At 48.5% G+C, this 22,393-nt stretch overlaps 3 protein-coding genes across 3 annotated transcripts; all 3 read left to right on the top strand.

Annotated features, from left to right (window-relative positions):
• The first annotated feature begins 617 nt into the window (after positions 1 to 617).
• On the top strand, positions 618 to 15,547 carry LOC310918565 (gasdermin-A-like). The gene is made up of 11 exons (XM_083877465.1): positions 618 to 900; positions 2,187 to 2,451; positions 2,565 to 2,793; positions 4,121 to 4,286; positions 4,590 to 4,683; positions 5,084 to 5,131; positions 5,383 to 5,537; positions 5,733 to 5,883; positions 6,602 to 6,675; positions 6,811 to 7,293; positions 14,898 to 15,547. Exons 2-10 carry the CDS (start codon positions 2,232 to 2,234, stop codon positions 7,045 to 7,047), a joined length of 1,374 nt encoding a protein of 457 aa, XP_083733591.1. The 5' UTR covers positions 618 to 900; positions 2,187 to 2,231; the 3' UTR covers positions 7,048 to 7,293; positions 14,898 to 15,547.
• Positions 8,344 to 14,905, top strand: LOC310918569 (gasdermin-A3-like). Its single transcript, XM_083877470.1, has 10 exons — positions 8,344 to 8,688; positions 9,989 to 10,253; positions 10,417 to 10,612; positions 11,958 to 12,123; positions 12,196 to 12,289; positions 12,703 to 12,750; positions 13,002 to 13,159; positions 13,355 to 13,505; positions 14,220 to 14,293; positions 14,429 to 14,905. The coding sequence occupies exons 2-10, from the start codon at positions 10,034 to 10,036 to the stop codon at positions 14,663 to 14,665; spliced, it is 1,344 nt and encodes a 447-aa protein (XP_083733596.1). The 5' UTR covers positions 8,344 to 8,688; positions 9,989 to 10,033; the 3' UTR covers positions 14,666 to 14,905.
• Positions 15,548 to 16,115: 568 nt separating the features above from the next.
• Positions 16,116 to 21,228, top strand: LOC310918570 (gasdermin-A3-like). Its single transcript, XM_083877471.1, has 10 exons — positions 16,116 to 16,329; positions 17,409 to 17,672; positions 17,836 to 18,031; positions 18,273 to 18,438; positions 18,511 to 18,604; positions 19,003 to 19,056; positions 19,303 to 19,457; positions 19,653 to 19,803; positions 20,525 to 20,598; positions 20,739 to 21,228. Exons 2-10 carry the CDS (start codon positions 17,453 to 17,455, stop codon positions 20,973 to 20,975), a joined length of 1,347 nt encoding a protein of 448 aa, XP_083733597.1. The 5' UTR covers positions 16,116 to 16,329; positions 17,409 to 17,452; the 3' UTR covers positions 20,976 to 21,228.
• The last annotated feature ends 1,165 nt before the right edge of the window (positions 21,229 to 22,393 follow it).

The following is a 22,393-nucleotide window of genomic DNA, read 5'->3' as shown; positions in this document are numbered from 1 at the left end:
TGTACCAGAAATAAAGGCCCTTGTTCTTGATACAGGAGTCTCATGTAGAGTAATTTCTAAAATAATGTGTGAAATTTTTGATTACTCCTTTGTACAGTATTCTAAGGGAGACTAATAAAAGTGAATTATTCAGGTTAAAACCTGCACTTGAGTCATGCAATCTCTACATGGATGGCTTTTGCTGTAAAACAAAAATGGCAATGCATCCAGGAAACATGGAATGGCTCGGGTTGGAAGGCACCTGAAGGCTCCAGGGACATTTCCCACTCCCTGCCATGGACAGGGACACCTTCCACTAGCCCACGTTGCTCCAAGTCACATCCAACCTGACTTTGGACACTCCCAGGGATGGGGCAGCCACAGCTTCTCAGGAAAACCTGTTCTGGGGCCACACTGCCCTGCTTCCAAAGGGAAGAATTTCTTGCCATTATCCCCTCCTGAGTCCGTTTCTCCATCTGTCAAAGAACAGCACTGTTACATGGCCCTGTAATGTTGAACCGTGCAATAATGGGATGGTTTGGCTGGAAGGGACCTTAAAGCCAATCCAGCCCCACCTGCTGCCAGGGGCAGGGACATCCTCCTGTCCAATCTGCCCTGGGACACTTCCACCAATGGACTTACATCTCTTGCCTCTGTAGAAGTTTTGACTTCCCCACAGCCCCTGCAACAGACTCCACTCGATGATGTAAAGGGAAGTGTTACGCAAACAACGGCCGATTGGTGGAAGTGGAACACTGGTGCTGAGGATGTAAAATTGCTGAAGTGATCTCACAGCTGGGGACACTTCCTGACAAGCTGCTGGGAACAGCCAGCGATCCTCCAGCACGGATCGGGTCAAACACTGCCCTGCCCAGGAGTTGCTTCAGGGAGCACCCCCCTCTCCCCCGTCCCGTTAGCAAGGTAAGAGAAATCAATTTACTCTTTGCTCTGGGTTTGGGAAAGTGCAAGCTTCCTGCATGACTCACAGATCCTGTACTTAGCAAACGCTTCCACAACTACAGCAGACAGCCAGAGGACTTCTCCCCAGCCCAGCTGATCTCCAGAGCCCACATCACATCAGCAGCCCCAAGGTCTGCCCTGCACTCCTCCCACCCCTCACAGGCAAATGCACTATCCCAGAGCTTTGGGCAGAAGAGAGGATTGGCAGGAGCTCTCTCTTTATGTGTTCTTGTTTGGTTTTCCTCTCTTCTTGGAGACTTTGAAGAGAAAGAGCCCAGAAGCACTGCTAAAACTGAGCACACAAAGCTATTTGTCTTTGGAATGCTCCAAATTGAAAGAAAGTAGGCTTAGATACAGGGACACAGGGAAGAAATTCCTCTGTGTGAGGGTGGTCAGGCAATGGCACCAACTGGCCCACATCCCTGGCAATTTTCAAGGCCAGGTTGGACGGGGCTTGGAGTAGCCTGTGATAGTGGAAGGTGTCCATGAACATAACAGAGTGAGGAATGGGATGAGCCCTAAGGTCTCTTCCCACCCAAATCATTCTGGATTGCTGAACTTCCACTCTCCAGCTCCATCCCATAAAACACCAGAAAAGTGAAACTGAAACTTTCTGATAAAAACAAGCTCTCTCAGAAAACAAACAGGGATTTCTTTCTGCCCCTCAAACACCAGCTCTCCCCTACAGACTAACAGGGGCTGCCCAAGGAGCTGGACTGGGCTGATTTCTCTCTCTTTTGGTGAACATTTGTCCCCAAAATCACCATCCTCACAGTCTGCCAGCTCTGTCCTCTCTGCACAATCACTGGTGTTCACTGCAAAGGCAGATGAGGCCAAACAACCCACAGCTCCTGCTGCTTCCTCCCCAAACACTCCCTTTAACAACCCTGTGAAACTTGTGTCCCTGGGTAATATGAATAATTTTTTGAAAAACTTCTTAATAATTACATTAAAACTTTGTTACAATATCCTGCTTAAGCTGTTAGAAAAATATTCTTAGACATCAGAAAAATATTCTTCACTGAAAGAGTGAATGGTTACTGGAATTGTCTGCCCAGAGAGGGGGTGGTGTAATCATCCCTGGACATGTTTAACGAAAGACTGGATGTGGCACTCTGTGCCATGAGGAGGAAGTGTTTGGTCATATGTTGGACTAGATGATCTCAAAGGTCTTTTCCAACCTAGTTCATTCTGTGATTCTGTGCTAGTATTTCAAGAAATTTGGCCTGTGTTCCATCTTTCCCAAGGCACAAATCCACTTGGCTTTGCTTCAAAACCTCAATCACAGAAGAATGTTTAAAAAAGCCACCAAATTCATTCGAAATCAAGTGGATCCATGCAAAGAAATGATCCCTGTTGAGAGCATCGCAGACAATGAACACTTCAGGCCTCTCTGTCTACTGACGAAAAAAAGAAAATCAAACACCATATTCCACCCAGCTCCTTACTACAAGCGGACAGGGCTCACACTGGATGATGTGCTGCTGCCTGGAAAAGATGGTAAACCCATAGGTAAAGCCCAGATTTATCAACATGAATTTATCAAATACCATAGATAATGTTTTTGAACAATTTGTGGCTGAACAGTACCAAGTTCCAGTTTCTTGTGTGTGATGTACTTACAGTGCTGAGTCTGTGTAGTCCTGGAATTATTTCAGAGTCCATCCATCAAGATTCCAGCCAATGTACCCTCATACAAACCAGTGCTGAACAACTTGATGGAGACCTCAGCATTTCTGTTGACCCTGCAATTGTAGGGCTGCAAGGAGCTGCCTCCTCGTCCAATGAGTTTTCTATCAAGCCGCAGAAGAAGAGCGTATCACTGCAATCACTGGAGGAACTGAGAAGAGAAAGGTAAGGAATTAAAAAGAGAGCACACACAAACCAGTCATCCCTCTCCACTACACATCAGATCAACAATGGGTTTTCAACAGCCTAAAACCAAGATTAAGTCTGTAGAGCATGAATTTCCCCTAACTAGGCCACGTTAGACAGTGAATACAGTGACAAGCTCCCCCCGACCCTCCTCTTCTACAGCCTTATCCTCTGATGTTGTTTGGCACTGGCCAAATGCCAGGCACTGACAAAAGTTACTCACTCTCTCTCCCCTGATACAGCTGGGCAGAGAAGAGAGACAAAGGGTTCATAAGTTGAGATAAGGGCCTTGAGAAAACACTCAAAGGGCAAAACAGGCTCAACTTACAGGTACAAAATGAGTTTATTATGAACAAAATCAGAGCAGGATAATGACAAATGAACTAAGCTCTTAAAAACACCTTTTTCTCCCCCAGCCCCTCCCTCCTTGCCAACAACACTCCCAGGGAAAGACCATGGGGTTGGGTTTTGGCCACTTCATCACCCAAGGTTTTCTTCTGCTGCTCAGGGACAGGAGTCCTTCCCCTGCCACACTGTGGGCTCCCTTCCCATGGGAGACAGTTCTCCATGAACTTCTCCAGCGTGGCTCCACATCTCACCAGCAGCAGTCCTGCCAAAACTGCTGCAACAGGAGTCCTTCCCATGGGCAACAGTCCTCTCACAACTGCTGTGCTGTGGGTCACTCCTCCACAGGTGCAGTCCTCCAGGGACAGGCTGCTCCAGCCTGGCAGCAGGGCCCCCTCTCTCCACTGGCTCTCCCACTGCATCACAGCCTCCTCCAGGCATCCACCTGCTCCAGCATGGCCACCTCCCCATGGGCTCTGGGTGGATCTCTGCATCCCTGTGGAGCCCCATGGCCTGCAGGGGCACAGCTGCTTCACCATGCTCTCATCACAGCCTGCACAGGAATCTCAGCTCTGGCACCTGCAGCACCTCCTGCCCCTCCTTCTCCACTGACCTTGGTGTCTCCATGTTGTTCCCTCACATGTTCTCACCTCCTCCTCCTCTTCTCTGGCCAGGAAAAATCTGTGTCCCAATCTGTTTTGATTTTCTCCTGAAGTATGTCATCACAGAGGTGATACCAACATCTCTAATTGGCCCAGCCTTGGCCAGCAGCATGTCCATCTTCAGAGCCATCAGGGATTGGCTCTGCTGGACATGGTGGAAGCTTCTGGCAGCTTCTCACAGAAGACACCTCTCTGGACCCCTGCAACCAAACACCAGACCATGGAAAACCAACTCATCCTCCCAGCTGTGTCAGCTGCTCCTGGTGCTCCAGACCCCTCCCATCCTTCTCCTCCTTTAGGGAAATCAACATGGATCATTCCTTCATCCAACAACTACAGAAAAGAGGCATCGAACTATACCTGGTCACTGAAACCCTTGAAGCCTCAGAGGAGGCTATGTACAAGGAATCCACCAAGGCAGGAGGGGGCTTCATGGCCAAGATTTATGCCACGATCTCTGCACAGGTTTGTCTTCTCCTTCCTTCCTTCCTTCCTTCCTTCCTTCCTTCCTTCCTTCCTTCCTTCCTTCCTTCCTTCCTTCCTTCCTTCCTTCCTTCCTTCCTTCCTTCCTTCCTTCCTTCCTTCCTTCCTTCCTTCCTTCCTTCCTTCCTTCCTTCCTTCCTTCCTTCCTTCCTTCCTTCCTTCCTTCCTTCCTTCCTTCCTTCCTTCCTTCCTTCCTTCCTTCCTTCCTTCCTTTCCTTCCTTTCCTTCCTTTCCTTCCCCAAGACCTGCACCCAGGTGTCCTAACAGGTTTTTTTCCTTGACCAGGGTACCAGAGAGAACTCCCAAGGCATAATCATACCCAAGGGCTGCACCCTGGCCTTTAGGACCATGCAACTACACATTAGAGATGGAGCATGGTGTAAGTAACTTGCAGAAATGACCAATTCCTGCATTCCAGGAGCAGTGCAGAAGAGGAAGAATATTTTATGAAGAACCACCTGGCCCCAGATACACCCTAAACTTGTTTGCAAGGAGAGGGAGGCAGTGTGAGGGACAGAAATCATCTAGGAAATGTCAGATAAGCCCAGCAAGTCAAAGATGCTGTTTGGGGAGGGGTCAGTAAGAAATGGAAAGAAGGAAGTGTCAGATTTACTTTTCAGGAGCTGTGAAGCTCCTGCTGATAAATGGCACAGAGAGGAGAGTTTGGGTCTGTTTCTTTTCTATTCAATAGAAAAGAATCAAGGCAAAAAGAGGCTGGGTGACTATCAGTGGAAAGGCAGACATGGAATACAGTAAATGTCCTTTTTGTCCTCTTCCAGATATGAGTTATTTCCGAAGAGGAGACTATATAAATGCATTGTATGAAGGTGAGCATAAGTAATGTATTTCAGAACTTTCACTTGCACAACTTTCACCTGCTTTGGGTAAGATGGACTCTCCCAGCATAAAAAAATTCACCAGGAGTGATTTGCATTTGCCTCTTCCCTGAGACATCACAACTGCCCAAATTCGTTATTGATTCAAAAACATTCATACGAGTGTTTAAATCTCTGGGTTTAGAAATGCCTGTAAACTCCTAGAAGTCCAGTGACAGATTTGGATTCCTTCTGGTTTGCAGGTCCCTCACTAGGAATTTTAGGAGCAGTACTGAAGGAAGTTAAATACTCCTGCCGAATTTTGCCCATGTTGTCTCGTGACCTGCTGGCCCTCATCCTAAACACCATCAAAGCTGTCATGAGAGACAATAACCTCCTTCAAGAGCTCAGCCAGAAAGTAAGTGAAGTTCTTCTTACTGCCACCTTTTAGAAATACAGACACATCCAGGACCACACCTCTTGCCCCACAACTCACCTGCCCTGGGCCACAACTGTCCATCCAAAATTCCCTCACTCAGCACATCTCTCTGCTCCGGACAAGCAGCAGCCTCTGACCTCAAATCCTGACATTGCTTTTCCTTGTTCCTTGCAGATGGAAGAAGTTGCTGAGCAAAATGATGGTTATGAGCTGAAAACTCAGAGCCCAGACTTACAAGCCCTGTTCAGCTCCTTACAGCATTCTCCAAGAGATCGTCTCCTTCAGCTGGCAGAGGGAATCACCTACGTCCTTGACGCTTTGCATGGTGAGCCTTTGGGTCCTTAAGAGGGAAATCAAGGCAGGGATGACTCCCAGTCCTGCCATTCCCTCCTGCCGCCTTCTCATACTCCTCCTCCTCCTCCTCCTCAAGTGGAATCTACATCCCAGTCCCATGGAAGGGAGGGGAGAGGAGGGAAACCCCCTCTGCACCCATCCAGGGCCTCCTGCTCCCTCGAAGTGTGCTCACAGCTTCCTCCCAAGGCCCAGCCCACATCTCTGCTCTGCTGACCAGCCACAGCACCCAAGCAAAGGGCTGCAGCTCTGGCTGGCACAGTTAGCTTGGATATCAGGGAAAGGTTCTTAGCCCAGACGGTGCTCAGGCACTCAACACACTCCCCAGGGAATGGTCACAGCCCCAGGGCTCACAGAGCTCCAGGAGGGATTGGACAATGCTCTCAGCACATGCTCAGATTGCTGAGATTGTCCTGTGCAGGGATGGGAGTTGGACATCAATTATCCTTGTAGATCCCTTCCAACCCACTATTCCATGATTCTGTCAGTAACAGCCAGATCACTCTCACACTCAGCCTGCACAAATCATTTCCATTAAAAGATCCAAAACACCTTTGGCCAAAGGAGCATTTCCTACAATGAAATGATCACCCTTCCCATCCTCTTCACTCTTTCCCATCCTGCTCTCCATTCCCATCCCACCACTGACCTTGGTGAGAGGCTTTGGATCCAAACCCAGTTTCTTTCTGCAGAGTTAATGGACCATCAGCTGCTGCTGCTGCTGGAATCCTTGGAAAGGACGATTGTGTCCCAACAGCTGAAGCTGGTGAGAACACACATCACACTTGGCTCCTTTCAAAAGGGCATAGATTACGTTAATTATATCAATATCTCCATAATGATGTCACAACTTCTTTACTGCTTAAAAACCTGATTTTGTTTTTTTAATTGTCGTTTTAAGGTTGAAAACCTACTGAAACATGACCTGGAGTATCGGATGCAGCCTTTTCAACTGGATGCTGAGCTGCTCTCCTTCTCAGATGTAGAGGAACAGAAGTTAACCATTGCCCTGGTGGAGCTGAGTGGAGTGCAGCTCCAGGAAGATGGATCAGCTCTCCCTAGGGATCAGCCCTTTGAGGCCGTGGCAGCCCTGTTTGTGGCCCTGTACACCCTCAACCTCCTGAGTGCCTCCAAGTAGGAGGTGCCTGGCCCTGCCCAGGGAAGCCCCACACAAGGTCCTGGGAAATCTCTGCTGACAAGAGATTTTTCTCTCCCAATATCATCCTTGTTGATGCTCAACACTGCTTTGGCTGGCAAAAGCATATTTAAGGCTGCAAAATTTATTATGAATGCTAATGGCTGGATATCAAAGTGGATTTCTCTGTCAGTCTCCCCAAGAATACTGAGCGGCAACAGAAAAATCCAAAAGCTAAAATAATCACAGGTGCCTCATGTAATTCTGCTTCCCTCAAATTGCTGCTGCTGCTGCTTCTGCAATCAGTAACTGGGAAAGGGATGGACAAAGGGAATGCAAAGTGAATGTACAGGGAAAGGGGAGATGCAAGGGAAAAGGGAAAGGACATAAAATGGCCAAAATGAAGTGCACAGGAAAAGGGAGAAAATGAAAAGGAAACAAAAGCCAAAGGAAAACATCAGCAGTGATTCACCCTGGTCCTCCTCTGGTTCAGCAATAAGTTCCCTTAACTGCTGGTTGTAGGAAGTGGGGAGGAGCCCAAAAGTTTCACTGACACCTCCCTTGTCCCATTCCCCAAGATCCTCAAGAAACACAGGCAGCACTTCAGAGAAACACTATCAACGCTCTCATTATCACTTTACAAATAAAGAGCAGCTACTTGGTCTGCAACTGGGTGTTTTCAAAAGCAATTTCAGAATTTTGTATCTTTTCATTCCCATAGCATATCTGAAAACCTCAGGACTGAAACTGTACCAGAAATAAGGGCCCTTGTTCTTGATACAGGAGTCTCATGTTGAGAAATTTCTAAAATAATGCATATTTTGACTACTCCTTTGTACAGTATTCTAAGAGAGACTAATAAAAGTGAACTATTCATGTACAAACGTGCACTTGAGTCGTGGAATCCTCACATGGATGGCTTTTGCAGTCAAACAAACATGGCAATGCATCCAGGAAACATGGAATGGCTCAGGTTGGAAGGCACCTGAAGGCTCCAGGGACATTTCCCACTCCCTGCCATGGACAGGGACACCTTCCACTAGCCCAGTTTGCTCCAAGCCACATCCAACCTGGCTTTGGACACTCCCAGGGATGGGGCAGCCACACCTTCTCAGGAAAACCTGTTCTGGGGCCACACTGCCCTGCTTCCAAAGGGAAGAATTTCTTGCCATTATCCCCTCCTGAGTCCGTTTCTCCATCTGTCAAAGAACAGCACTGTTACATGGCCCTGTAATGTTGAACCGTGCAATAATGGGATGGTTTGGCTGGAAGGGACCTTAAAGCCAATCCAGCCCCACCTGCTGCCAGGGGCAGGGACATCCTCCTGTCCAATCTGCCCTGGGACACTTCCACCAATGGACTTACATCTCCTGCCTCTGTAGAAGTTTTGACTTCCCCACAGCCCCTGCAACAGACTCCACTCGATGATGTAAAGGGAAGTGTTACGCAAACAACGGCCGATTGGTGGAAGTGGAACACTGGTGCTGAGGATGTAAAATTGCTGAAGTGATCTCACAGCTGGGGACACTTCCTGACAAGCTGCTGGGAACAGCCAGCGATCCCCCAGCACGGATCGGGTCAAACACTGCCCTGCCCAGGAGTTGCTTCAGGGAGCACCCCCCTCTCCCCCGTCCCGTTAGCAAGGTAAGAGAAATCAATTTACTCTTTGCTCTGGGTTTGGGAAAGTGCAAGCTTCCTGCATGACTCACAGATCCTGTACTTAGCAAACGCTTCCACAACTACAGCAGACAGCCAGAGGACTTCTCCCCAACCCAGCTGCTCTCCAGTGCCCACATCACATCAGCAGCCCCAAGGTCTGCCCTGCACTCCTCCCACCCCTCACAGGCAAATGCATTATCCCAGAGCTTTGGGCAGAAGAGAGGATTGGCAGGAGCTCTCTCTTTATGTGTTCTTGTTTGGTTTTCCTCTCTTCTTGGAGACTTTGAAGAGAAAGAGCCCAGAAGCACTGCTAAAACTAAGCACACAAAGCTATTTGTCTTTGGAATGCTCCAAGTTGAAAGAAAGTAGGCTTAGATACAGGGACACAGGGAAGAAATTCCTCTGTGTGAGGGTGGTCAGGCACTGGCCCCTACTGGCCCACATCCCTGGCAATGTTCAAGGCCAGGTTGGACGGGGCTTGGAGTAGCCTGTGATAGTGGAAGGTGTCCATGAACATGACAGGGAGAGGAATGGGATGAGCCCTAAGGTCTCTTCCCACCCAAATCATTCTGGATTGCTGAACTTCCACTCTCTACCTCCATCCCATAAAACACCAGAAAAGTGAAACTGAAACTTTCTGATAAAAACAAGCTCTCTCAGAAAACAAACAGGGATTTCTTTCTGCCCCTCGAACACAAGCTCTTCCCTGCAGACCAACAGGGTCTGCCCAAGGAGCTGGACTGGGCTGATTTCTCTCTCTTTTGGTGGACATTTGTCCTGAAAATCAGCATCCTCACAGTCTGCCAGCTCTGTCCTCTCTGCACAATCACTGGTGTTCACCTGCAAAGGCAGATGAGGCCAAATAACCCACAGCCCCTGCTGCTTCCATTCCATATACTCCCCGTAACAATCTTGTGAAACTTGTGTCCCTGGGTCATAGCAATCATTCTTTTGAAAACTTCTTAATAATTAAATTAAGACCTTGTTACAATGTCCTGCTTAAGCTGTTCCAGGGGAAGTTTAGTGTAGACATCAGGAAAATATTCTTTGCTGAAAGAGTGAATGGTTACTGGAATTGTCTGCCCAGAGAGCTGGTGGAGTAATCATCCCTGGACATGTTTTAAAAAAGACTAGATCTGACATTCTGCGCCATGATTTAGTTGATGAGGAAGTGTTTGGTAATAGGTTGGACTAGATGATCTCAAAGATCTTTTCCAACCTAGTTCATTCTGTCATTCCGTGCTAATATTTCAAGTGATTTGGCTTGTGTTTCATATTTCCTAAGGCACAAATCCACTTGGCTTTGCTTCAAAACCTCAGCCACAGCAGAATGTTTAAGAAAGCCACCAAAATGATACTAAAACAAATGGATCCAAGTGAGGAACTGGTCCCTGTCGAGAGCATCGCACACAATGAGCACTTCAGGCTTCTCTGTCTACTGATAAAAAAAAGAAAATCAAAACGCATATTCCATTCAGATCCCTACTACCTGCGGACAGGGTTCACGCTGGATCATGTGCTGCTGATTGGAGAGGATGGTAAACACATAGGTAAAGTCCAAATTTATCAACATGAATTTATTAAATACTATAGATAATAGTTTTGAACCGTTTCTGGCTGAACTCTACCATGTTCCAGCTTTCTCATGTATGATATACTTACAGTGCTGAGTCTTTGCAGTCCTGCTTAAGATAACATGTGGATTTATTTCAGAGCCCATCTACCAAGTTTCCAGCCAATTTACTCTCACACAAACCAGTGCTGACCAAGCTGATGGAGATCTCAGCATTTCACTTGACCCTGCAAGTGTCGGGCTGCAAGGAGCTGCCTCCTTGTCCAATGAGTTTTCTATCAAGCTACAGAAGAAGAGTGTACTACAGGAATCATTGGAGGCGCTGAGAAAAGAAAGGTAAGGAATGATCGAGGGAGTACATATGTAGCACATGCTACACTCACCCCTCTCCAACCCATACCAGTTCAACAAAGGATTTTCAATTGCCAAAAACCAAGATTAAGACTTTAGGGGATGAATTTCCCCTAACTAGACCAGGTGAGACAGCAAATGGACTCACAAGTCCCCTTGACCCTCCTCTTCTAGAGGCTCATCCTCCTGTTGTTTGACGCTGGCCAAATGCCAGGCATTGATAAAAGTCACTCAATCTCTCTCCCCTGCTACAGCTGGGCAGAGGAGAGAAAAAATTCAACAAACACTTCATGAGTTCAGATAAGGACTTTAAGAAAACACTCAAAGGGCAAAACAGGCTCAACTTGCAGGTACAAGATGAGTTTAATACCAACAAAATCAGAGCAGGATAATGACAAATGAACTAAGCCCTTAAAAACACCTTTTTCTCCCCCAGCCCCTCCCTCCTTGCCAACAACACTGCCAGGGAAAGGCCATGGGGTTGGGTTTTGGCCACTTCATCACCCAAGGTTTTCTTCTGCTGCTCAGGAACAGGAGTTCTTCCCCTGCCACACTGTGAGGCTCCCTTCCCATGGGAGACAGTTCTCCATGAACTTCTCCAGCGTGGCTCCACATCTCACCAGCAGCAGTCCTGCCAAAACTGCTGCAACAGGAGTCCTTCCCATGGGCAACAGTCCTCTCACAACTGCTGTGCTGTGGGTCACTCCTCCACAGGTGCAGTCCTCCAGGGACAGGCTGCTCCAGCCTGGCAGCAGGGCCCCCTCTCTCCACTGGCTCTCCCACTGCATCACAACCTCCTCCAGGCATCCACCTGCTCCAGCATGGCCACCTCCCCATGGGCTCTGGGTGGATCTCTGCATCCCTGGTGGAGCCCCAGGGCCTGCAGGGGCACAGCTGCTTCACCATGCTCTCATCACAGCCTGCACAGGAATCTCAGCTCTGGCACCTGCAGCACCTCCTGCCCCTCCTTCTCCACTGACCTTGGTGTCTGCAGGGTGTTTCCCTCACATGTTCTCACCTCCTCCTCTTCTTCTCTGGCTAGGAAAAATCTGTGTCCCAATCTGTTTTGATTTTCTCCTGAAGTATGTCATCACAGAGGTGATACCAACATCTCTAATTGGCCCAGCATTGGCCAGCAGCATGTCCATCTTCAGAGTCATCAGGGATTGGCTCTGCTGGACATGGTGGAAGCTTCTGGCAGCTTCTCACAGAAGCCACCTCTGTGGACCTCTGCTACCAAAAACCAGACCATGGAAAACCAACACATCCTGCCAAGCTGCCTCAGCTGCTCCTGGTGCTCCAGACCCTTCCCATCCTTCTCCTCTTTTAGGGAAATCAACGTGGATCATTCCTTCATCCAACAATTACGGAGAACAGACATCGAACTATACGTGGTCACTGAAATCCTCGAGGCCTCAGAGGAGGCTGTGTACAAGGAATCCACCAAGGCAGGAGGGGGCTTCAAGGCCAAGATTTATGCCACACTCTCTGCACAGGTTTGGCTTCTCTTTCCTTCCTTGCCCAACATCTGCACTCAGGTGTTCTAACAGGTGGTTTTCCTTGACCAGGGTACCAGAGAGAACTCCCAAAGCATAATCATACCGAAGGGCTGCACTCTGGCCTTCAGGATCATCCAGATACACATTAAAGATAGAGCATGGGGTAAGCAACTTCCAGAAATAACCAATTCCCACATTCTAGAAAAGGTGCAGAAGAGGAAGAATATTTTATGAAGAAGCACTTGGCCCCAGATACACCCTAAACTTGTTTTCAAAGAGAGGGAGGCAGCGTGAGGGACTGAAATCACCTGGGGGAGTCCAGACAGTCCTTCAAGGTCAAAGAGCTACACAAGAAAGATGCTGTTTGGGGAGGGGTCATTAAGGAAAGGAAAAAAGGAAGTATCAGATTTACTTTTCAGGAGCTGCAAAGCTCCTGCTGATAAATGCATAGAGAGCACAGTTCTGGTTTGTTTATTTTCCACCCAGAAGGAAAGAATCAAGGTGAATACAGGGTTTGTGAGCAGCAGTGAGAAGGCTGGTACAAAAAACGGTAAATGTCCTTTTTTTCTCTTTCAGATCTGGGTCATATCCCAAAGAAAGTAAAGGTAATCCGAAGTTTACAAGGTGAGCATAAGCAATGTAATTCAGAGCTTTCACTTGCACAACTTTCAGCTGCTTTGGGTAAGATGGACTCTCCCAGCATAAAAAAATTCACCAGGAGTGATTTGCATTTGCCTCTTCCCTGAGACATCACAACTGCCCAAATTCGTTATTGATTCAAATACAATCATAAGAGTGTTTAAATCTCTGGTTTTAGAAATGCCTGTAAACTCCTCAAAGTCCAGTGACACATTTGGACTCTTTCTGGTTTGCAGCTGACTCAGGAAAAAAAATTCTAGAAAAAGTTGAGAAAGAATTTCAAAACCACTGTCAAATTTTCTCCAAGTTGTCTTCTGACATGCTGGTCATCCTCTTAAACACCATCAAAGCTGTCATGAGAGACAACAACCTCCTTCAAGAGCTCAGCCAGAAAGTAAGTGAAGTTCTTCTTACTGCCACCTTTTAGAAATACAGACACATCCAGGACCACACCTCTTGCCCCACAACTCACCTGCCCTGGGCCACAACTGTCCATCCAAAATTCCCTCACTCAGCACATCTCTCTGTGCTGGACAAGCAGCAGCCTCTGACCTCAAATCCTCACATTGCTTTTCCTTGCTCCTTGCAGATGGAAGAAGTTGCTGAGCAAAATGATGGTTATGAGCTGAAAACTCAGAGCCCAGACTTACAAGCCCTGTTCAGCTCCTTACAGCATTCTCCAAGAGATCGTCTCCTTCAGCTGGCAGAGGGAATCACCTACGTCCTTGACGCTTTGCATGGTGAGCCTTTGGGTCTTTAAGAGGGAAATCAAGGCAAGGATGACTCCCAGTCCTGCCATTCCCTCCTGCCGCCTTCTCATACCCCTCCTCCTCCTCCTCCTCAAGTGGAATCTACATCCCAGTCCCATGGAAGGGAGGGGAGAGGAGGGAAACCCCCTCTGCACCCATCCAGGGCCTCCTGCCCCCTCGAAGTGTGCTCACAGCTTCCTCCCAAGGCCCAGCCCACATCTCTGCTCTGCTGACCAGCCACAGCACCCAAGCAAAGGGCTGCAGCTCTGGCTGGGACAGTTAGCTTGGATATCAGGGAAAGGTTCTTAGCCCAGACGGTGCTCAGGCACTCAACACACTCCCCAGGGAATGGTCACAGCCCCAGGGCTCACAGAGCTCCAAGAGGGTTTGGACAATGCTCTCAGCACATGCTCAGATTGCTGAGATTGTCCTGTGCAGGGATGGGAGTTGGACATCAATTATCCTTGTAGATCCCTTCCAACCCACTATTCCATGATTCTGTCAGTAACAGGCAGGTCTCACACTCAGCCTGCACAAATCATTTCCACTAAATCAGCTAAAAGATTTTTGACCAAAGGAGCATTTCCTACAATGAAATGATCACCCTTCCCATCCTCTTCACTCTTTCCCATCCTGCTCTCCATTCCCATCCCACCACTGACCTTGGTGGGAGGCTTTGGATCCAAACCCAGTTTCTTTCTGCAGAGTTATTGGACCATCAGCTGCTGCTGCTGCTGGAATCCTTGGAAAGGAAGATTGTGTCCCAACAGCTGAAGCTGGTGAGAACCTAAGCACACTTGGCTCCTTCCAATGGGGCGCAGATTATTTTTATTATATCAATATCTCCATAATGATGTCACAACTTCTCTACTGGTTAAAAACCTGATTTTGTTTTTTTTAATTGTCGTTTTAAGGTTGAAAACCTACTGATACCTGAGTTGAAGTATGGGATGCAGCCTTTCCATGTGGATGCCAGGCTGCTCTCCTTCCCACACAAGGAGGAACTGATGTTAACCATTGCCCTGGTGGAGATGAGTGGAGTGCAGCTCCAGGAAGATGGATCAGCTCTCCCTAGGGATCAGCCCTTTGAGGACGTGGCAGCCCTGTTTGTGGCCCTGTACACCCTCAACCTCCTGAGTGCCTCCAAGTAGGAGGTGCCTGTCCCTGCCCAGGGAAGCCCCACACAAGGTCCTGGGAAATCTCTGCTGACAAGAGAGTTTTCTCTCCCAATATCATCCTTGTTGATGCTCAAGGCTGCTTTGGCTGGCAAAAGCATATTTAAGGCTGCAAAATCAATTATGGATGCTAATATCAAAGTGGATCAAAGTCTCCCCAAGAACACTGAGGGGCAACAGAAAAATCCACAAGCTCAAATAATCACAGGCATGTCACAGGTGCCTCATGTAATCCTGCTTCTCTCAAAATGCTGCTGCTATTTCTGCAATCAGTAACTGGGAAAGGGATGGACAAAGGGAATGCAAAGGGAAAGGGAAGGCAGAGGGAAGGGGAGATGCAAGGGAAAAGGGATAGGACATACAAAGGGAAAAAGGAAATGCAGAGGAAAAGGGAGAAAATAAAAAGGAAACAAAAGCCAAAGGAAAACATTAGCAGTGATTCACTCTGGTCCACCTCTGGTTCAGCAATAAGTTCCCTTAACTGCTGGTTGTAGGAAGTGGGGAGGAGCCCAAATGTTTCACTGACACCTCCCTTGTCCCATTCCCCAAGATCCTCAAGAATCACAGGCAGCACTTCAGAGAAACACTATCAACACTCTCATTATCACTTTACAAATAAAGAGCAGCTACATTGGTCTGCAACTGGGTGTTTTCAAAAGCAATTTCTGAATTTTGTATCTTTTCATTCCCATAGCACATCTGACAACCAAAAGACTGAGAAATAAGGGCCTTGCTGTATCTACTTGTATTTACTTGCTATAGATACAGGAATCTCATGTAGAGAAATTTCTAAAATAATGCATGAATATTTTGACTACTCCTTTGTACAGTATTCTAAGAGAGACTAATAAAAGTGAAGTATTCATGTACAAACGTGCACTTGAGTCGTGGAATCCTCACATGGATGGCTTTTGCTGTCAAACAAACATAGCAATGTATCCAGGAAACATGGAATGGCTCAGGTTGGAAGGCACCTGAAAGCTCCAGGGACATTTCCCACTCCCTGCCACGGACAGGGACACCTTCCACTAGCCCAGGTTGCTCCAAGTCACATCCAACCTGGCTTTGGACACTCCCAGGGATGGGGCAGTCACAGCTTCTCTGGAAAACCTGTTCTGGAGCAAACCACACTGCCCTCACAGAAAATAATTTCTTGCCAATATCTCCTCCTGAGTCCATTTCTCCATCTGTCAAAGAACAGCACTGTTCTTTGTAAAGTTTACAAAGCACTGGCTTTGTAAAGTTTAACTATGCAATGATGGGATGGTTTGGCTGGAAGGGACCTTAAAGCCAATCCAGTCTCACCTCCTGCCAGGGGCAGGGAGGACATCTTCCTGTCCAGTCTCGTGTGGGACACTTCCACCAATAGACTTACATCTCCTGTATTTGTAGAAGTTTTGACTTCCCCACAGCCCCTGCAACAGACTCCACTCGATGATGTAAAGGGAAGTGTTACACAAGCACTGGCTGATTTGTGGAAGTGGAACACTGGTGCTGAGGATGTAAAATTGCTGAAGTGATCTCACAGCTGGGAACAACAACTCATAAGGTTCTGGGAAAAGCCAGGGATCCTCAAGCACAGATCAGGTCAAACACTGCCCTGCCCAGGAGTTGCTTCAGGGAGTCCCCCAGTTGGCAAGGTAAGAAAAATCAATTTACTCTTTGCTCTGGGTTTGGGAAAGTGCAAGCTTCCTGCATGAGACACATTCCTGTACTTATCAAACGCTTCCACACCTTCAGCAGACAGCCAGAGGACTTCTCCCCAGTCCAGCTGCTCTCCAAAGGCCACATCACATCAGCAGCCCCACGGTCTGCTCTGCACACCCACCACCCCATAAACCAGCAAGTGCAATATCCCACAGCTTTGCATAGGGGAGAAGATTGGTGGGAGCTCTCTGCTAAGTGCTGTTCTTTAGTTTCTCTTCTCTTCTTGGAGGCTTTCAAGGGAATGAGTCCTGCAAGGGCTACTAACCTTGAGCACACAAGGCTATTTGACTTGGAATGGTTTAAACTCAAAGAGGGCATGGTTAGATGGGATATTGGCAAGAAATCCTTCCTCTGAGAGTGCTGAGGCCCCAGAACAGGTTGCCCAGAGAAGCTGTGGCTGCCCCATTCCTGGAAGTGTCTATAACGAGGGTAGAGGGGGCTTGGAGCAGCCTGGGAGACCAAAAAGTGTACCTGAGAATGGCAGGGAGAGGAATGGGATGAACCTTAATGTCCCTTCCCACCCAAACCACTCTGGATTGCTCAATTTCCCCTCCCCAACTCCATCCCGTAAAACCAGAAAAATGAAACGGAAACTTTTTGATAAAGCTATCTCAGAAAAGGAACAGGGATTTCATTCTGCCCCTCAAACACCAGCTCCCCCCTACAGACCAACAGGGGCTGCCCAAGGAGCTGGACTGGGCTGATTTCTCTGTCTTTTGGTCGACATTTGTCCCCAAAATCAGCATCCTCACAGTCTGCCATCGCGGTTCTCTCTGTACAATCACTGGTGTTCACCTGCAAAAACAGATGAGGCCAAACAACCCATAGTCCCTGCTGCTTCCTCTCCAAATATTCCCATTAGCAACCCTGTGAAACTTGTGTCCTTGGATAACGAGGGGGATTTTCAGTCATTATTTTGAAATCTTCTTAATTGTTAAAGTAACACGTTGTTACAATGTCCTCCTATTATATCAAGTAATTCAGCTTAGCTTGTGTTCCTTCTTTCCCAAAGCACAAATCCACTTGGCTTTGCTTCAAAACCTCAATCATAGCAGAATGTTTAAAAAACTCACCAAGTTCATCGTAAATCAAATGGATCCATGCAAAGAATTGGTCCCTGTTGAGAGCATCGCAGGCAATGAGCACTTCAGGCCTCTCTATCTCCTAAAAAAAAAAAGGAAGCCAAAATCTGTATTTCACCGAGCTCCCTACTACCAGCGGACAGGGTTCACACTGGATGATGTGCTGCTGCCTGGAAAAGATGGTAAACCCATAGGTAAAGCCCAAATTTATCAATATGAATTTATCAAATACCAAAGATAATGTTTTTGAACCATTTGTGGCTGAACTCTACCATGTTCCAGCTTTCCTGTGTGTGATATACTTACAGTGCTGAGTCTTTGTAGTCCTGCTTAACATAACACATGGAATTATTTCAGAGTCCATCCATGAAGATTCCAGCCAATTTACTCTCACAAAAACCAGCACTGACCAAGCTGATGGAGGTCTCAGCATTTCTGTTGACCCTGCAAATGTAGAGCTGAAGGGTGGTTCCTCCTTGTCCAAAGAGATTTCCATTATACCAAAGAAGAAAAGCATATCACTGGAATCACTGGAGTCACTGAGAAGAGAAAGGTAAGGAATGACAAAGGAAGCACACAAGCTCCAGTCATACCCATCCAGCACACATGAGATTAAAAAGGGGTTTTCAACAGCCCAAAACCTTAGGGCATGAATTCCCTCTAATTAGGCCAGGTTAGGCAGGGAATGGAGTGACAAGGTCCCCCCTGAGCCTTCTCTTCTATAGGTTTATCCCCTACAGCTGCCTCAGCTGCTCCTGGTGCTCCAGACCCTTCCTAACATTTTTCTCTTTTAGAGAAATCAACACGGATCACTCCTTCATCCGACAACTACAGAAAAGAGACATCAGTCTATACCTAGTCACGGAAATCCTTGAAGCCTCGGAGGATGCTGTGTACAAGGAATCCACCAAGGCAAATGGGGGCTTCAAGACCAAACTTTATGCCACAGTCTGTGCACAGGTTTGGCTTCTTTCTCCTTCCTTCACCAACACCTGCACCTAGATTTTCTAACAGGTTGTTTTCTTTGTCCAGAGCACCAGAGAGGACAAACAAAGCATAGTCATACCCAAGGGCTGCACTCTGGCCTTCAGGACCATCCAGATACACATTAGAGATGGAGCATGGGGTAAGCAACTTCCAGAAATGACCAATTCCTCCATTCCGGAAAAGGTGCAGAAGAGGAAGAACATTTTTTGAAGAATCACCTGGCCCCAGAAAACACTAAACTTGTTTGCATGGTTAGGGAGGCAGTGTGAGGGACAGAAATCATCTAGGAAATGTCAGATAACCCATGCAAGGTCCAAGATGCTCCTTGGGGAGGAGTCAGTAAAGAAAGGAAAGAAGGAAGCCTCACATCTACATTTCAGGAGCTGCAGAGCTCCTGTTCATAAATGGCACAGAGAGCAGAGTTTCAGTGTTTCTTTTCCTTTCCTACTCAAAAGAGAGGACTCAGGGAGGAAAGTGGGTGAGTGACCACCACTAGGAAGTCTGGTATAGAAAACTCTCCCTTTTGCCCTCTTTCAGATCTGGAATATTTCCCGGCAGAACCTGTGAGAAAGCAAGCTTATGTAGCTGATGGTAAGTAATGTATTTTACTGCTTCCACATCCACAACTTTTACCTGCTTTAGGTAAAATTGAAACCTCCCAGCATAAAACCAAGCAACACGAGTGATTTGCATTTGCTTGTTACCTGAGATATCACAACTGCCAAAATTCATTATTGATTTAAAAACACTCATATGAGTGTTTCATAATCTGAGTTTAGAAATGCCTGTGAACTCCTAGAACTCAAGTGACACATTTGGACTCCTTCTGGTTTGCAGGTCCCTCACTAGGAAAATTAGGACTAGTGGTGACAGAAGTTAAATACTCCTGCCGAATTTTCCCCGAGTTGTCTCGTGACCTGCTGGCCCTCATCCTAAACACCATCAAAGCTGTCATGAGAGACAACAACCTCCTTCAAGAGCTCAGCCAGAAAGTAAGTGAAGTTCTTCTTACTGCCACCTTTTAGAAATACAGACACATCCAGGACCACACCTCTTGCCCCACAACTCACCTGCCCTGGGCCACAACTGTCCATCCAAAATTCCCTCACTCAGCACATCTCTCTGCTCCGGACAAGCAGCAGCCTCTGACCTCAAATCCTGACATTGCTTTTCCTTGCTCCTTGCAGATGGAAGAAGTTGCTGAGCAAAATGATGGTTATGAGCTGAAAACTCAGAGCCCAGACTTACAAGCCCTGTTCAGCTCCTTACAGCATTCTCCAAGAGATCATCTCCTTCAGCTGGCAGAGGGAATCACCTACGTCCTTGACGCTTTGCATGGTGAGCCTTTGGGTCTTTAAGAGGGAAATCAAGGCAGGGATGACTCCCAGTCCTGCCATTCCCTCCTGCCGCCTTCTCATACCTCTCCTCCTCCTCCTCCTCCTCAAGTGGAATCTACATCCCAGTCCCATGGAAGGGAGGGGAGAGGAGGGAAACCCCCTCTGCACCCATCCAGGGCCTCCTGCCCCCTCGAAGTGTGCTCACAGCTTCCTCCCAAGGCCCAGCCCACATCTCTGCTCTGCTGACCAGCCACAGCACCCAAGCAAAGGGCTGCAGCTCTGGCTGGCACAGTTAGCTTGGATATCAGGGAAAGGTTCTTAGCCCAGACGGTGCTCAGGCACTCAACACACTCCCCAGGGAATGGTCACAGCCCCAGGGCTCACAGAGCTCCAAGAGGGTTTGGACAATGCTCTCAGCACATGCTCAGATTGCTGAGATTGTCCTGTGCAGGGATGGGAGTTGGACACCAATTATCCTTGTAGATCCCTTCCAACCCACTATTCCATGATTCTGTCAGTAACAGCCAGATCACTCTCACACTCAACCTGCACAAATCATTTCCATTAAAAGATCCAAAACACCTTTGGCCAAAGGAGCATTTCCTACAATGAAATGATCACCCTTCCCATCCTCTTCACTCTTTCCCATCCTACTCTCCATTCCCATTCCACCACTGACCTTGGTGAGAGGCTTTGGATCCAAACCCAGTTTCTTTCTGCAGAGTTAATGGAGGATCAGCTGCAGCTGCTGCTGGAATCCTTGGAAAGGAAGATTGTGTCCCAACAGCTGAAGCTGGTGAGAACACACATCACACTTGGCTCCTTCAAGGGGAGGCTGGGTCTATGTTAATTATAAGAATATCTCCATAGTGATGTCAAAAGTTGACAACTGACTGAAATTCTGATTTTGCTTTTTTTGTTGTTGCTGCTGTGAAGGTTGAAATCCTCCTGAAACATGGCCTGGATAAGGGGCAGGAGAGTTTCCTTGTGGATGCCAGCCTGCTCTCCTTCTCAGATGTAGAGGAACAGAAGTTAACCATTGCCCTGGTGCAGCTGAGTGGAGTGCAGCTCCAGGAAGATGGATCAGCTCTCCCTAGGGATCAGCCCTTTGAGGCCGTGGCAGCCCTGTTTGTGGCCCTGTACGCCCTCAACCTCCTGAGTGCCTCCAAGTAGGAGGTGCCTGGCCCTGCCCAGGGAAGCCCCACACAAGGTCTTGGGAAATCTCTGCTGACAAGAGAGTTTTCTCTCCCAATATCATCCTTGTTGATGCTCAACGCTGCTTTGGCTGACAAAAGCAAATTTAAGGCTGGAAAATTCATTATGGATGCTAAAGGCTGGATATCAAAGTAGATTTGTTTCACTGACCCCTCCCTGGTCCCAACACTGCCATCATCCTTGAGATGCTTGAGAGACACAGGCAGCACTTTAGAGCAACAATACTCTCATTACCCCTTTATAAATAAAGAAGACCTTCTTGCCATGCAACTGGGTGTTCTTTAAGTCACTTTCTTAATTTTGTATGGTTTTGGTTGCACAGCACATCTGATAAGCTCGGGATGTTGTACGAAAAATACAGGCACATAGCCCTGTAGGGAAGTCGGGGGTCCCTCAGGCTGTGGGGCACATAGCCCTGTGGGGAAGTCGGGGGTCCCTCAGGCTGTGGGGCCCTGGGAGGGTCCCTGGAGGTAAGGGCCGTCTGCAGCAAGGGGCTGCACTGCTCACCTGTGTGGGCACTGACAGCTCTGAGAGGATCTCCAGCACCAGGGGCCGGATTGTCCTGCGACGGCTACAAGGGGAGCCCGGCCCCAACCTGGAACCGTCGTGGGATCCTTTGACCCCAGACCCCTCACAGAACCCCCAACTTCAACCTGGCCCCTCATGAGACCGCCGCTCCCAGCCCCCAGCCCGCCCCCTCACCGGACCACTCACGGGATTCCCGACCCCAGCCCAGACACTCACAGGATTCCCAATCCCCCTCACGGGATCCCCGGTTCCAGCCCGACCCCACATGAACCACAAGGGACCCTTCACGGATCTTCTGTCCCAGTGCACCCCCTCACGGAACCCTTCACGGTATCCCCGACCTGGCCGCAGCCCAGGCCCTCACGGAACCCTTCACGGGATCCCCGATCCCAGCCCAGCCCCTCACGGAATCCTTCACAGAATCCCCGATCCCAGCCCGGCCCCTCACGGAATCCTTCACAGAATCCCTGATCCCAGCCCGGCCCCTCACGGAATCCTTCACAGAATCCCCGATCCCAGCCCAGCCCCTCACGGGACCTAAGCCATTCCCGAGCTGGCCCCAGCGCGGCCCCTCATGGGACCCCTCACAGAATCCCCGTTCCCAAACCGGCCCCTCACGGGACTCTTCACGGGACTCCCCGGTTCCAGCCCGACTCCACATGAACCACAAGGAACCCTTCACGGATCTCTGGTCCCAGTGCAGCCCCTCAAGGGACCCTTGACGGGATCCCCGATCCCAGCCCAGCCCCTCACGGGACCCTTCACAGGACGCCCCGTCACAGCCGAGCCCCTCACGGGACCTCGCGCTGCGCCTCAGCGAAGATTCGCCCTCGCGCGCGCCCCCAAAA

This window comes from Zosterops lateralis (genome assembly GCF_965231275.1).
Source record: "Zosterops lateralis genome assembly, chromosome: 24".
In the NCBI taxonomy this organism is placed as follows: Eukaryota; Metazoa; Chordata; class Aves; order Passeriformes; family Zosteropidae; genus Zosterops; species Zosterops lateralis.
Note: the sequence above shows the minus strand (reverse complement) of the source record. Positions and strands in the feature narration are given on the sequence as shown.

What these genes read in the sequence shown, in the direction of transcription:
- LOC310918565 (XM_083877465.1), top strand. Translation starts at nt 2,232, where the DNA reads ATGTTTAAAAAAGCCACCAAATTCATTCGAAATCAAGTGGATCCATGC. An exon ending in AAAAGATGGTAAACCCATAG is followed by an intron (nt 2,452 to 2,564) that starts GTAAAGCCCAGA and finishes ATGTACTTACAG; the next exon opens with TGCTGAGTCTGTGTAGTCCT. An exon ending in CGTCCTTGACGCTTTGCATG is followed by an intron (nt 5,884 to 6,601) that starts GTGAGCCTTTGG and finishes TTCTTTCTGCAG; the next exon opens with AGTTAATGGACCATCAGCTG.
- LOC310918569 (XM_083877470.1), top strand. Translation starts at nt 10,034, where the DNA reads ATGTTTAAGAAAGCCACCAAAATGATACTAAAACAAATGGATCCAAGT. An exon ending in AGAGGATGGTAAACACATAG is followed by an intron (nt 10,254 to 10,416) that starts GTAAAGTCCAAA and finishes GATTTATTTCAG; the next exon opens with AGCCCATCTACCAAGTTTCC. An exon ending in ATGCCACACTCTCTGCACAG is followed by an intron (nt 12,124 to 12,195) that starts GTTTGGCTTCTC and finishes TTCCTTGACCAG; the next exon opens with GGTACCAGAGAGAACTCCCA.
- LOC310918570 (XM_083877471.1), top strand. Translation starts at nt 17,453, where the DNA reads ATGTTTAAAAAACTCACCAAGTTCATCGTAAATCAAATGGATCCATGC. An exon ending in AAAAGATGGTAAACCCATAG is followed by an intron (nt 17,673 to 17,835) that starts GTAAAGCCCAAA and finishes GAATTATTTCAG; the next exon opens with AGTCCATCCATGAAGATTCC. An exon ending in CATTAGAGATGGAGCATGGG is followed by an intron (nt 18,605 to 19,002) that starts GTAAGCAACTTC and finishes GCCCTCTTTCAG; the next exon opens with ATCTGGAATATTTCCCGGCA.